Genomic DNA, 14,740 nt, shown 5'->3' on the forward strand with positions numbered 1-14,740 from the left:
AAAGTCATGGACGCACATGCAATCTGGTGATTGGTGATAAGCGACCTGTTTCACATTGCACAAGATCATTTGATCCCATGTGCAGTCCTTGGTGCAGTCTTAAGCCACCACCAGGCCCTTAAAGAACAAATAGTCAACAACTTCAAGTCGGAAAGGGCCTTGCAGTATTTGATTCTTACGGCAAGAAATTCATTCAGCTACATATTCTGATAGTTAAATAGAAATCTATCGATAGCAAATAATCTCTTATCCTTAATGTACTTATCATGATCAAATTTAAGTAAACTGTTACAACATTACATTTGTCCACCAAAAGTATACATTAGTTGTAAACAAGTATTAGGACACATGATCTTAATGAATAATAAAGTGTTGAAGCCTAAGTTGGTCTAATCACCAAACATAGGCTGAAAGAAGTTAGTGATTATGACAAGACTCAAAATACTTAGATCACCTGCAACATCCACCTTGAATTCTATATGGTCATCTGCGGCCTCACAGCTGTACAGCCCAGAGTGTCTGACTTCTGCTGACTTAATAACCACCGCTCTCAGTTTTTCTTTTGTTTGGATTTCATAGTCACTCTTTGGAAGTAGCTGTTCTCCATCCTTATGCCAATAGACTTTGGCAGTTGGCTCAGAGACTTCACACTGCAGCATAATTGGGCAGCCTGCTTCAATGAATTTGTTTCTTGCGACCTCTGGTAGTGCTGAGAACCTCACAGGAGTTTCTGGGGGGGTATTATAAGATTACAGAGTACCGCTGTTAAGCTGTCAGAACTTCCTCTAACAAGCAGTGATGTGTACATCAAATTTTTGTTGATGTGATGATTTTAGCACAAACAGATGTGAGCTCTGTGTTTTCGTACGTAAGAATGGTTTTGCAAATGTACAGGTACATTTAAAGATAATTAAAACTGAACACAAGCAAATCACCTTCGATTTCCACATGGAATGTCACTACATCATCAATGAGGCTACAGCTGTAGAGGCCAGAGTCAGAGACCTTAGCAGAATTAATCATTAGTTTTCTTAGGCTGCCGTCTCTTTTCATATCAAGGCCAGTTCTGCAAAAAAGCTCCACCTCATCTTTAAACCAGGAAACCTGGGCAACGGGGTCTGAAACCTCACATTGGAGGATAATTGGACAACCAATTGCAATCATCTTGTATTTTTCTGATTGTGGGATTGGCATGATCTGTGGCGATCGGCCTAAGAGAAGGGGATAACAAGGGTTTTGGATAAGAGATGAATTGACTTTAACAAACATTCAACAAAACATACTGCCCAGCCAGTCATACCAAATAATAAGATAGAGGTGGTGTAAATGTTAAAAGATAGTAAGCATAGAAATAAATCACCTTTTACTTCCACTGTAAATGTGATGGTGTCATCTGATGTTGAACATTCATAGGTGCCACCATGTGTATCTTCAGCTGAATGGATGTGTAGTGTCCTTGTCAGACCATCTGACTGAATTTCCATATTGTGTTGTGGTAGGAGTTTCGTCCCATCCTTGTACCAGTCAACATGAGCAGAAGGATCATGAGAGAGTTCACAGCTGAGGACAATGGGAGAGCCTTCTTGGACGGACTTGTTCCTGTCACTTTCTTCAAGGTCTGAGAACTTCACAGGTAGTGCTAAAGGTTTCAGATATTGCAGAAAGAGTGTCTTAATATACTTCATACATATAATTTCTTGAAGAATTTCAGGACAAAACAACAAAACACACAACAACAAAAACACAACTGGCTTGACAAAGACAGTAAGTGAAACAAGAACAGATTTGAAGGGTTAAAAGAGCAAGAATCAAGTTTTGAAAGTTATCCTCAGTCACATTAGGCACACTGACATGGCACAAATGGCACAAACACAAACAAGAAAGTGACAAAGTGTTTGAATATGGTAAAGAAGCTGTGTTCAGTTAGTGCCTTTAGTGAAAAAGAACAAGACACTTGAAACATTAGCTTTCTTAAGATATTGGCCGTGCATAATAAGAAAGTGCATGGAGAGAAAAATGACTGAAATTATTAATCAATCATTCATGTATTTTGTGGTTAATTTTCTTTCCTTTGACTAACCAGTTACTTGACTAATAACTGTAGCTCTAAGTAGCTTAATATTTTTTTTTAGAAATGTAGTAGATAAAATCAACACTTTTCTGTTAGGCGACTGGATTCATTAAATATAACAGTTAGTTGGTCGTGCAAAGGAATGAAAGTGCTTCAGCGTTTCTGAGCATCACCTTTTACTTCCACAGCAAACTGGATGTCATCATCTTTTGACTCACAACGATATATGCCAGTATGAGCCCGCTCTGCTGAGGGGACAACTAGACTCCTCAAATTTCCTTCTGCCTGGAGGTCTACTCCATTTTGAGGTAGGAGCTTTGTTCCATCCTTGTACCAACTGACTTGTCCTGTGGAGTCTGACAGCTCACATTGTAGAGCAATGGGACAGCCTGCCATAACCATCTTATTCTGGTCAGCCTCAGATAAAGCTGAAAACGTCTGAGGTGGAGCTACAGGATTTAATGTAAAATGCAATTGGTCAATGAAACAGGTAATGTTATAAAATATATAAAAAAAAAACTGTTTTATCCAACAATTTTGCATCAGTATATATGATGTTTAAATGAAGAATCAAGTCAAGATAACGCTTAAATTAGGTCTGACTGACCACATTGGAACAATCATTTAATCTCGAGACACCATCAGTGCACATCTTGAGCCTATTTTTCACACATTTCGGTATTGATTATGCACTTGTAGGATGTATGAGCCCAGAGAGTTTACTGCCTTTTGAGCATCAGGTTGGAAAGAAAAAGGACTCATGAAATCGTGGCCTTTTGCCTCAGCCTGAAATTGCATCTTCTACTGTTCAATCTGAAAGTGATTTTGGGGGAAAAAACAACAACAACAACAAAAAAACAACAACAACCTTAATTAACAAGCTATAAAACCTAAAGAAGATAGTATAGAGGAAGACCTCCTGTCGTCACACAACCACCATGAAAATCTATCTATGTGACTCAGGCAAACAGTCATGTACGAGGTACAGTGACGTTTAATTCACGTTACGTTTAGTCACATTCACTGACTTCCTTTCTCACTCTCTGACTTATCATCTGATGTTTTCCTGGAAGCTGTAGAGACAGGTGACTAAATGAAACTCACAATTACCTTGAGTAAAGTTACACTTTCCAGATTTGAACATTGGTGGAAGCTGTTTGAAGCTGTCTCGAGGATGAGCAATGTGATTGGTTGTGTTTCTCTGTTAGGTTTATTAGCAGCTTGCAAACAACTGATTTATTTCCAGTTGTGCAAACTCTTCTTTTTCAACACTGTTTATCACAGCATTGTGTGATGAAACCTGTTCCACCAACATTTGATGAAACAACTCTTTGTATATTTTCAAACTCCAAAAGAGCATGAAATAACTTTATATGATTTATCAGCTCATCTCTTTACCAACTCAAAGACATTGCGAGCTACCGAGCTAGCTACTGCCAGACATGGAGAGTGACAAGCAGATTAATTCACCTGGAATCAGGTAATGTTTTATCACAGCTTAGTGATTAGGTAGGTGAAAAATGTCATTACTTCAGTAGGTAGGAATGTTTTACTTAGGGACTTTGTGTATCTAAAGGTATTTAAATTTAAGAATTTAATACAGCTAGTGAGCAAAGATTCTACCACGATTTACCTACTGTCAGCTGGCACAATTAAGACATGCTATTCCATACAGATGTTGTGTGATACCTTTACAGTAAACTGATGTCATCCAAATAGTGCTAAATAATGCGGGGCAAATTAAATGTTTTATTTTTATTATTTTTTAACCCTACGGTAGTGTCTTAATTATTGCTTGTGTGTGGTTTCTTGAAAGAGGAATATGATAAGGAATATGATAATATGGTATATGGTATTTCAGTGCTTTTTACCCTGACTGAAATCTATTTGCAGTACAAAACATCAAAAACATCATTTGTCACCTTTGACATCCACATGAAACTGCACTTCATCATCTGTTGTCTTGCAGCTGTAAACCCCTGTATGAGACGGCATCACTGACTGGAAAGCCAGCGTTCTTATGGAACCCTCTGCCAGCATGTCCTGCCCAGCTGCGTCATGTAGTTTTATTCCATCCTTGCACCAAGTAACGTGAGCGTTAGGATCTGATATCTCACATCGCAGCACTATGGGTTCACCAACTTCAACAGACTTGTTCCTCTCAGCCTCACCAAGTGTTGTAATTGTCACAGGCGGAGCTGGGGATGTTTGAGGTAACATCAAGAGAAAATTGCATCACTATGACTGACTGCAACAAAAATTGTGCTTTCAAACAAGATAGAAGAGCAAAGTTGCAAATCAAGATTAGTCATGCCAGTAAATCTGAGAGTTAAAATAAGTCATAATAAAAATAGGTCTTTGTTATTAGTAATCTAAGGAGAGGTATCCTTTGTTAGACTTGAGATAACTAGGCATTCGAGTTAGGATCTGAATCTATAGTAGTTTCTCTTTTCCCTGTCTTTTAATATTCTCACAGACCACCCAAGCTCAAGTTTAACATTGAGTACTTCATTAGTACGAACAAAAGTAAGTAATTTACATTACAAGTAAGTAAATGCAGAAATTGTCAAAATGTCAAGGATTGCAAAAAGCAATCACTTCATTTTGCACAATGTCAACATTGTGCCCGTCCATTTTTTTGTTTGATAATGCTAACCATTTAAATCACCTTCAACAGCCACCTTATTTGCAGTGACGCTGTCACTCCAGTGACTGTCACATGTCCTTGAGAGATAGATCACTTCTGATTGGACAGTAGATGTCTGCTTGACATAATAAGGCTGTGCAGACTGGGTAGACGATCTTTGCCCAGAGTTAACTGTGCTGTCTACTGTGTCTTCTGTGGCCTTCATGGTGTGATGACACTTTGCTTGGACTGTTGTGGTATGCATGGACTGATACTGCACCTCTGAATGGTTAGGAATTGCTTGTCCTGTGTGATAGAGGTCATCCAATGCTGACTGTTCCAAACGATCCCTCACTTGGACAGGTTGTGCCTCTTTAGAGTGATACAAATCCAACGATTGAATGGATGCAGTGATAGGTAAATCACCAAGCCTCTCTGTCTGTAGAGATCTGTTTAACTCTTCTGATTGCTCAGTTGTAGTCCATAAGGAGTAACAGGGTTCCACCAAATGGATAGTTTTAGTTTGTAAGCAATCAAGAGGCTTCTCTGACAGGACAGCTGGCATCTGTATGGCACTACAGAATTCCTCTGATTGGACAGCAGCAGTCTTTAAAGATTTTAAAGTATCTTCTGATTGGACTGGTGCAGCCTTTAAGGATTTAAGAGGTTCCTCTGATTGGACAGTTGAAGCATAGGAGGATGTAAAGGGCTCCTCTGATTGGACAGTTACAATATGTGAGGATTTAAAGGGCCCCTCTGACTCCAGACTTGCAGTCTTTAAGTGGTTACAGAACTTGTCTGATATGACTGTTGGGATCTGTAAGTGGTTAGTAAGGTGATCTGACTGGGCAGTTGAAATCTGCGGAGGGTTACCTAACTCCGACTGGACATTTGGCATCTGTATTGAGCCATGTAGCTCTTCTGATCCGACAACCAGAGTCTTGTGAGTGGATTCCTCTGATTCAACAGTTGCAGTTTGTAGTAAATTACAAAGGTCCTCTGTTGGTACAGCTGTCTGCTGAAAACTATCAAGCTCTTCCGATGGGGCCTCTGCATGCTGTATATAGTAAATAAATTCCTCACCTTGTGATTCTGTGGGCTGTTTAGTGTGAGGTTGTATTTCAGATTGCATTATTGTTGTCTTTACATAGTTACTGTAAAAGGGAGATTGAGCATTTATTGTTTGTTGATTATCAGAGAGCTCCTCTGGCTGTTTAGCTGTAATCCAGTCAGTCATACGTTCATCTGTTGACTGAGAATATGGTATATTCCTGGAATGTTCTTCATATGTCTCTGTGTCTCCTCTCTTGTCACAGAAGATGTCAGAATCACATTTTGAGGACATGCAGTCAACTTCAACAGGATAAGCCTCTTCAATGGACTTCTTCTTCTCTTGGTCAGAAGAGAGCCTTGGCGATGTAGCTATAAGCATTGTGATGTACACAGAGAAAGGTTTTCAGTGCTTGATGGTCTCAATACTTCTTCTCATAACAGAATTTTACATCAGTGTGGGTTAGCATGGAGTTATGGGATAATTCATTGCAAAGACAAACAAGAAGGTCGACCACGTTTGGTCTGAGATTGAGCTCCTATATTTTCCCCATCAGCTGGCTCCTAATACTGTCAAACCACCAGACTGAACACTACCCTTTAGTTCCTAAAAAGTACATTAATTTTCTTCTCTTTGATAAGAGTTCGTTGTCATTGCAACGGTGAGAGGTTCAGGGCAGCAATGTGAATGAGAGGATCTGGTGATGAATAAGACACAAGATGGACTTTTAAGAGTTGTAAGCTGCTTGTTACAAGCAAAGATGACGTTAAAATGAAGAATTAATTGACAAACACAACATATATGTTAGTATGAAGAGCAGCTAGGCAGCTACTAAACACCCACATGTTTGATTAAGAGCCAAAAACTGCAGGAAATGACATGAGACCAGGATTCAATATGACAAAAAGATACAGATGCCTCAGATGATTGTGCTAACAGTGAAACACACCACTGTTGTTAGTGGCATGTATGTGCTGGGTTAACATGGATGACTGATGTTGAAATATATCAAATCACCTTTGACATCCACAGTGTATTGGACAGATGCATCAGCTATCTCACCAATCTCATCACCATAGTGACACTGCTCTGCTGTTTGGACAAAGCCAAAGAGAAAACAATGAGCTGGGTGATAGTGTCATGTATGTAACTAAATGCTTGATTCTTAATTGTGCAGATACGATGTGGAACACCACCTTTCATGTCCACATTTAACTGTGCATCACCAGATGTTTCACAGCCAAATCTCACATCACCAGACACGTCATATGACTGGACAGGCGAGGTTTGGCTGCTGCTCTGTGATTCACAGTCAACTTCTTTTTTTGGGTAGATCGGAGTTCCATCTTTGTACCAACAGGCTTTGGCAATGGGATCTGAAATCTCAAATTGCTGAACAATGGGGCTTAGCACTTCAGTAGACTTGGTCTTCTCAACATCAGGACCAAGAAGATATGTTGGAGATGGTGCTAAAGACAAGCAGTGGGGGGATAATTTCAGTGTGCATTACCCTGGTTTTTAGAAGAACTGACTTAAAGGAGACATTGTCACAGATATTAACTCTGCAGTCTAATAAACAATAAGAAGACAAACGAAAAGCTACACAAAGAGTTAGTCATAGCTAAAATAGAAAATACATTTACAAAAATATCACCTTGATTCATTACTATTAATTGGGCAACATCATCTGCTGTTGCACAATAGTATGCTCCAGAGTTTGAAGGATGAGTTGGTTCAATAACAAGGGTCTTCTTGATGCCACCCATTTCAATATCAGGCTCAATATTAGAATCATGTTCTTTATCCCTCTGCCATGACACCTGGAAAGCAGGGTCTGAGGTTTCACATGTTGGTTCAGTTGGGCAGGTTGCTTCAAGTGACTGCGTCTCCATAACCTCTGGTGAGGGTGACAACGGCAACGTTGGAGCTGAAGATGATGATTCATATTATAATTGTGGATTTAACAGTGCATATTTAGACTCTGATTAAGAAAGGAATTAAAGTTTTAGCTCTTCCAAATAGGAAACTATTGTATTGAAGGAGAAAGACTCACATTTTAAAGGATCAAATAGAGATTTTCATTTCGTAAGTAGAGATTAATTTGACCAAGATTTAAGAAACAGCAACTTCACACAAAACACCACAGACAGACAGATATGCATATTGTAAATGTTAATTGCATCTAGTCTCCAGAAAGCTCTACGCTTTTCTCTAAAATTCAACAAATTTAAATTCAAGTCACCTTTGATATCCACAGTGAAGTGGATCGTGTCATCAGAGGTTTCACAGCTGTATAGCCCTGAGTGTAAGAGCTCAGCAGATGGGATAATGAGTTTCCTCAATGTGCCATTACTCTGTACATCCCAACCACTGTGCGGGAAGAGCTTTACTCCATCTTTATACCAGTAGACAGGCACAGTGGAGTCTGCAACCTCACATTCCAGCTCCAAAGGTTTGCCCGCTTCAAGTGACTTGCTTCTCTCAACGTCAGTGATAGTAGAGTACATCACTGGTATAGCTAGCAATGGGAATTCAGGAAAGCTAAATAAAATCAAGACTGTGACAATGGACACCTTGCAAAAATGTAACTGCTGAGCAGAAAATGAGAGAGGCTTTGGAGACTTTGAATTCAGGTCACAGCAGTCACAAAACAAATGATTAGAAATAATAAACCCAGTGCGTTAACAGTTCTTTAAGATCATGTGCATGAAACAGTTCTTCAAACCACATACAGAAGAAGCAGGGATTATTAGTGGCATCTAAAAAGAGGAGGTAGGGTTACAATTTCAACGCACGAGAGATAAAAAGTGAAAAATCACCTTTGATGTCCACTTGAAACTCCACGATATCATCCTGTGTGCTGCATCTGTACACACCCGAGTGGGACAGCTCTGCAGACTGAACAACTAATGTCCTTGTGTTGCCCTTTGAGTGGATTTCTAACCCAGAGTTTGAAATGAGCTGCATTTCATCCTTGTACCAGCAAACTTGGGCCTCTGGATCCGACACCACACACTGGAGTAAAATAGGGCAGCCTGCTTCGATCAACTTGGTCCTCATTGCTTCAGGAATTGGTGAGAACTTCACAGGTGGAGCTATAGATATGTTTAGATCTTATGTCAACCTTAATTCAAGCCCTTAAGATCAATAAATCTATTGGCAATTACATTGCTAACATGCTGTAATGCAGTCAAAGAAAAAGATGACAGCTTAGCTGTGCTTAGTGAGAGCTAAGAAGAAGGGCAACAGACAACATACAAAAGGGTCATAAGAGTTAGTTGCTTTGCTGAGGAGGAGCTTGTTAATGTTTCACATCGCTTAAGGTAAAACAAATCACCTTTGATGTCCACACTGAATGTGATGGTGTCACCCTTTGTCTTGCAGCAGTATAACCCAGAGTGGAAAAAATCTGCTGATTGGACAATCAGCTTTCTCTCCAAGCCATCAGTTTGAAAATCTACGCCAGTTTGAGGATGGAGCTTTGACCCATCCTTGTACCAGTGCACCTGGGCCGAAGGATCTGAGAGCTCACATCGTAAAACAATGGGGTAGCCTTTTTGGATGGTTTTGTTCCTCTCAGCATCTGGAATTGCTGAAAACCTCACAGGTGGGGCTATGGATATTTAGATATTTGAATAGTAAATATGATGTTTTGTTAAGTCAGACTTTAAGAGAAGACCAAATGCATTTGTAAATGTAAAAGACATGAAGAATAGGGGTAAAGTGATAATTAAGATGGTTAGTCTCTGTGAAAAGACACCAGTGTTATAAAAAAACTCGCTCCACTCACCCTCTACTTCCACATTGAACCTGATGACGTCATCAATGGCATCACAGCAATATACTCCCGAATGTGAGAACTCTGCTGACTGGATGACAATTCTTCTCATGGTGCCCTCTGATTGGATATGAAGACCCTCTATTGTTTGTAATTCCACCCCATTCTTGTACCAGTGCACAGGAGCTGCAGGGTCTGACAGCTCACAGTAGAGCACAATGGGGTTCCCAACTTCTACAAATTTATTTCGGTCCATTTCTGACAGTGATGAAAACTTGACAAGAGGAGCTGCCAATTTCAAGAAAACATTGATGTTTTGTCATGTTAATGTGTCTTGTCATGTAGGGTAATAAACCATAGTAAACAGTATGCTAATGTCATCTTACATTGTTGGTACCAAAACATCTTTGCACATTTTTCTTACAAAATGTCAGTTTAAACAATCTAAAGAACACAATAAATCCTAAGGTGACCAGGGCAAATACTCAAATTATGATACAGTACAGTACATACCTTGAATGTACAATGCTGCAGAATCTCTGATGCCGTAGGCAATAAATGTGATCTCAGCTCCATTGTCTGTATCACGTACTCCCCGTATACGAAGAGATTGGTGTGTTCGCGTCCGACGCATGGAAAAACGTTCATCCTCCTGAAGCTGAGTTCCATTTAGAAACCATGTACCGATAACTGAAGCAGATAGCTCAATAGAGAAGAGGGCATCTTGTCCCTCTGGCACCAAGGCATCCTGTAAGGGAGCTTGTATTCTGGCAACTGGAACTGGGAGAGAATATTAGTTTATATGTCATTTAACAATGTCGTAATTTTATTAATTAAGAAAATAAACACTTGGGACAATTGATTAAGCACAGTTATTTTAGTGTTACTGAACTTACCCAAGTGAACAGCCTTAGGGAACTCAACATTGTTGCTCTTTCCATATTTGTTTACACTGCAAATGCGAAATCGATAGTCAGCTTCACATGGTACGCTGTCACCAAGGATCTCCACAGAGGTTGCAGAGTCAGTGGTCAGGCACTGTAGCCACTCCTGTGACCCGGTGCCCACTTCCTGTCGCTCAAGCACGTATCCAGATGGAGGATTCTTTCGTGAGTCCTGAGCCGGAACCCATGAGAGAAGAGCTGCATTTGCTCGCTCTGTGTTGATCTGCACACTCACTGGACAACTGGGAGGACAATGTCTGGCCGCTGTAACACGAGACACATCATGCATCAGTATCCCATTTGCATTGGACTGTCTGATCATTTACTGACAAAGGACCCTACCTTTCACTCTCAGTTGAGAGGAAGTCTTGGATCTGCCGACAAGGAAAGTGACAAGGCCAGAGTCTTGGGGCATTGTATTCACGAAAACCAGGATGTGAGTGCGACCAAAGGACTTAAGGATGGTCTGATGTGTTTCACGCAGCTCCACGCCATCTTTGTACCAATGTATGTCCATTTCTTCTTTTTCCACTTCAACACAAAAGGCAGCATTTTCGCCTTCCAATACATCCACCTTCCGTGGAAGCTTCCGTAATATTGTCCCTGCAAGGAGACACATTTATAGTGAGTGATTTTGACAGTGAGTGATATTTGTAAATGCTCATCTAAACCACTAGCAAATGTAACTGTGCTCTCTTAAGCTCAAACTGTTTTCATTAAATTGGTACTGTTTTATCTAAAGTGATAATGGTTCCATAAATTTATATTGATTCCATTCCACCCAAAACTATATTATGGGTGCCATATATCTGTTTGTATATGAAACCATGTTGTTGCTTTTATGACATGTATCAGTTTGGATATACTAAAACACTATTAACATTTCATCCCAGTTTACCTTTCACAGCTACCTCTGCAATGCTTCTCCCCCCATCGGGCATCTCACAGAGGTAAATCCCATCATCGTCGACTCCGATGTCACGAATAGTTAGTCGCCGTTTTGTTCCCCACTCCTCCATTCCATATTTGGCCCCTGGCTGCAGTCGTCTATCCTCCAGATACCATGTGATGGGAACAGAGTCCTCTGGAACTTCACACTCGAGAACAGCCAAATCTCGTTCCCATACTTCGAGATCAATGAGAGGCTGCTTGAACCGCACAGGCGGCTCTGGAAACATGGAGGAACGTCAGTTTTATTAAGCCGATATGACCTTTCGTAGTGCTAAAAATCTATTTTAAGATGTTCATATTAACTTTTATCTATCAAAAGGTTAGTGTGACTTAATCCACATAAATTCTTCAAGCAAGATGACCCTGTGTAAACTCACAACACATCATCTTTGACCCTGTAGTAAACACTGCAAATTGAAATATATTTGGCAGTAAATGCCGGTGAAGCAAACAAGATGAGCAAAATCATGAGACAAGTGGCTCATTTAGTTGAGGAATGGAAGGGTCATTAACACATGGGGGTGTTAGATAGGAAATAAACTGTTTGTAACTGACACCATCAGACAGTACCAGACAGTTGTAAACAAAAGAATGTGGACTGTATTAAGTAGTCTGTGTGCAAAGCTCAACATTTCCTTTTCTTACTCATGTTTAAAGTCCAATTAAGCAAACACACGGCCAATAAAATATATCAACCAGTTACTATTTAAACCACCTGCAAGTCAATCCACCAGCCACCAGTGACTATTTATCTAACCTGAATGTTATTTTCTTTATCTCAACTGATATAGTACAATACTTTCTGTTGGTGCCATGAGTTTGGACTTCTCTGAGCCATGTGAGAAATATGATTCCCTTCCCAAAGACTCTGACACATGGACGCCCCCTCAGACCTTTCACAAGCTAAGTGACTTTGCAGACATCATACTGCCTTTGGAATCCACCTCAAGCTGATGAACTTTGCGTGTTTATATATCTCTCAGGTCAAATTTCAGATCATTAATACATTTCATTTATCCTCCAGTGGTCCCGGGATTAAATTGCTTTTAAAGCAGCTGGTGTTATATAATTTGATCACTGATTACATTTGCATCTCGCTGCCCTGCTGACTGGCTGTTTTGTCAATTCATGGAAGCCATCTACTTGAAATGTACTTGATTTTCTAAACTAGGCATTTGTAATCAACCTCAGTCATGAAAGCACCATGGTGCTCTGTAACAATTTGTTATAGTCTTTGCTTTCTAAAAGCATTGGTCAATTCTATCGTCTTTTTCTTGAATAATGAAATAATCAGTTTTATAAACATTCAGGCATGTACTTTAAAAACTAGAAAAGATTGGACACTGAACAAAATATGAAATTAATTAATATCCCATTTTTTCTCTTTTGTAGTGGATAGTGGTTAGTCGTTTAAATGTTTTGTAAGATTTCTATATATTGAGGCATATCTTTTTGGGATATCCAAAACAATATCATCATATAAAATACACAGACTTATTTGAAAGCAACATAATACATCATAAAGGTTTTATTCCGCCCTCCCTGTCTGGCCCAAGCTCAATAAATGATCTCAGAGTGCCTCTTTTAAGATATCTCACTGACATCATCCCAGCATCAAATGCATAGAAATCTGATCCAAGAACACACCCTCACTCACTCCTCAACTGACTGCAAAAAGCATCACACGCTGCCACCGTGTCTGCCTTAACTCTTTAAACATTAACTGCAATTCCTCACATTTTACAAAAGTAAAAACAGTGAAGCCACTGAAAATAGACTTACCCTTTACGGAGAGGTGGACAGCACTGAGGGTTTGCCCGGCAGTGTTTGATGCAGCACAAACATAAACTCCGTTATCCTTCTGCTTACAGTACAGAACTTTAAGTGTGAAGTATCCTTCTCTGTCCTCATATAACAAATAACGCCTTCCAGACAGTATCAGCCTGCCATCTTTCCTCCAAATAATCTCTGGTTTGGGTTTCCCAGTCACAAAGCAGCGGAATTTGGCATGTTTACCCTCTGTCACAGCAAACATTTTTACTTTAGTGGACTTGGTCATGGTGTCGTCTCTGAGGCGGTTTGGCACTTGCCTGCCAATCCTCTGTTTTCCCAGGCCTTTCCAGTGGCCATTTGTGTAACCGTTACGATTTCCTTCATCCTCATGTCCTGGGCCAGCATCAACGAGCAACACGGCTCCTGCCAGCGCTTCCCCGAACTCATTCCTGGCTTTGCATGTGTATACACCACCATCAGGTGCACGAGTCTTAAAGATCTTGAGCTGGAACCATCCACCATCCTGGTAGCCCACACTGAAATGTGTGCTTTCAAATATTTCATTGAGTTTCCTGCCATCCTTTTCCCAGACAACCTCTGGGCGAGGGTTTCCCCAGAGCTTACAAGAGAAGGCAGCATCTTCCCCACGACCCACGCGAGTGGACAGTGGCTTGATGAGGAATCGAGGCTTATTTTCCTCTCGTAACTCCATCTCTTGGGCCTCACCTTCCACCTTCAGTGTGGCTGCTGCGTATGTTTCCCCAATGCTGTTCTTTGCTTTGCATATGTACTGTCCACTATCCTCTGTGGTCACAGCTGAAATGATGAGATTGTAAACATTTCCATCCTCAAAGACCCTGTATCGTCCTTGTGGGTCAATCTTTTCATTGTTACGCTCCCAGATAACTGCAGGCCTTGGATCACCACCAATTTGACACTTTAGGACTGCATCAGTTCCACTTTGTACCACCACAGGTCTTGGATAGGCCAAGAAACGTGGTGCACCACCAAAAACATCCATCTCTGCTTCTTTGTCAGCCTCACTTCAACGTAAACAGTCCAGGAAATTGCAAAGTGGCAGCTATTCACCAGAGCAAGACAGTCCAACTTCTCCTCTGCAGAATTTCTAAAAAAGAAATACCAAATGAATTACTATAATTTCCATCATCTTCATAGGCATGAGATAATATTTGAACATTAAATATAGTGATCTAACATGTCTGCTTAGTTAACCTCATGGGAAATAACTATACATGTTATACGATTATACTTGTAGCCTTCTTATACAAGGAACTAAACACTTCTGTCATTCAAACTCTCAGCCACCTCCCCCTGTACATGCTTGTGTTTCAGCAAAAAGGATGGTATGATTATTACCGCTTATTGAATTAGATCTGTCTGCATGAGAGAAAAACACAGGCTAGCAGTGAGACGGGGGACTGCCTATTGCAACAGCAGCCACAACACATAGCCGGTACAGCTGGTGCTGTATTTCAATGGGAAAGTGCTTAATATAGTATGCCCTAAATAAAGACCTGTGAGGGAG

At 40.3% G+C, this 14,740-nt stretch overlaps 1 protein-coding gene across 10 annotated transcripts in view; it reads right to left on the minus strand.

The window, feature by feature from the left end:
* obsl1b (obscurin like cytoskeletal adaptor 1b) overlaps nucleotides 1-14,740 on the minus strand; it is a 34,314-nt gene that overhangs the window by 18,175 nt on the left and 1,399 nt on the right. For 2 of the 10 annotated variants that reach the window (XM_037109343.1, XM_037109352.1), the window contains exons 2-16: nucleotides 13,204-14,320; nucleotides 11,369-11,638; nucleotides 10,813-11,073; nucleotides 10,423-10,734; nucleotides 10,040-10,306; nucleotides 9,539-9,814; nucleotides 9,086-9,361; nucleotides 8,568-8,843; nucleotides 6,945-7,217; nucleotides 6,766-6,840; nucleotides 3,994-4,269; nucleotides 2,245-2,520; nucleotides 1,361-1,639; nucleotides 936-1,211; nucleotides 455-730 (exon numbers count right to left, since the gene is read on the minus strand). In XM_037109343.1, the coding sequence (XP_036965238.1) occupies nucleotides 455-730; nucleotides 936-1,211; nucleotides 1,361-1,639; nucleotides 2,245-2,520; nucleotides 3,994-4,269; nucleotides 6,766-6,840; nucleotides 6,945-7,217; nucleotides 8,568-8,843; nucleotides 9,086-9,361; nucleotides 9,539-9,814; nucleotides 10,040-10,306; nucleotides 10,423-10,734; nucleotides 10,813-11,073; nucleotides 11,369-11,638; nucleotides 13,204-14,215 (4,681 nt within the window). In that variant the 5' untranslated portion in view covers nucleotides 14,216-14,320. The remainder of the gene's footprint in view (nucleotides 1-454; nucleotides 731-935; nucleotides 1,212-1,360; nucleotides 1,640-2,244; nucleotides 2,521-3,993; nucleotides 4,270-6,765; nucleotides 6,841-6,944; nucleotides 7,218-8,567; nucleotides 8,844-9,085; nucleotides 9,362-9,538; nucleotides 9,815-10,039; nucleotides 10,307-10,422; nucleotides 10,735-10,812; nucleotides 11,074-11,368; nucleotides 11,639-13,203; nucleotides 14,321-14,740) is intronic. The other 8 variants (XM_037109344.1, XM_037109345.1, XM_037109346.1 and 5 more) reach the window with 8 other exon arrangements.

Source organism: Acanthopagrus latus, chromosome 9, assembly GCF_904848185.1.
Source record: "Acanthopagrus latus isolate v.2019 chromosome 9, fAcaLat1.1, whole genome shotgun sequence".
NCBI classification, from domain to species: domain Eukaryota; kingdom Metazoa; phylum Chordata; class Actinopteri; order Spariformes; family Sparidae; genus Acanthopagrus; species Acanthopagrus latus.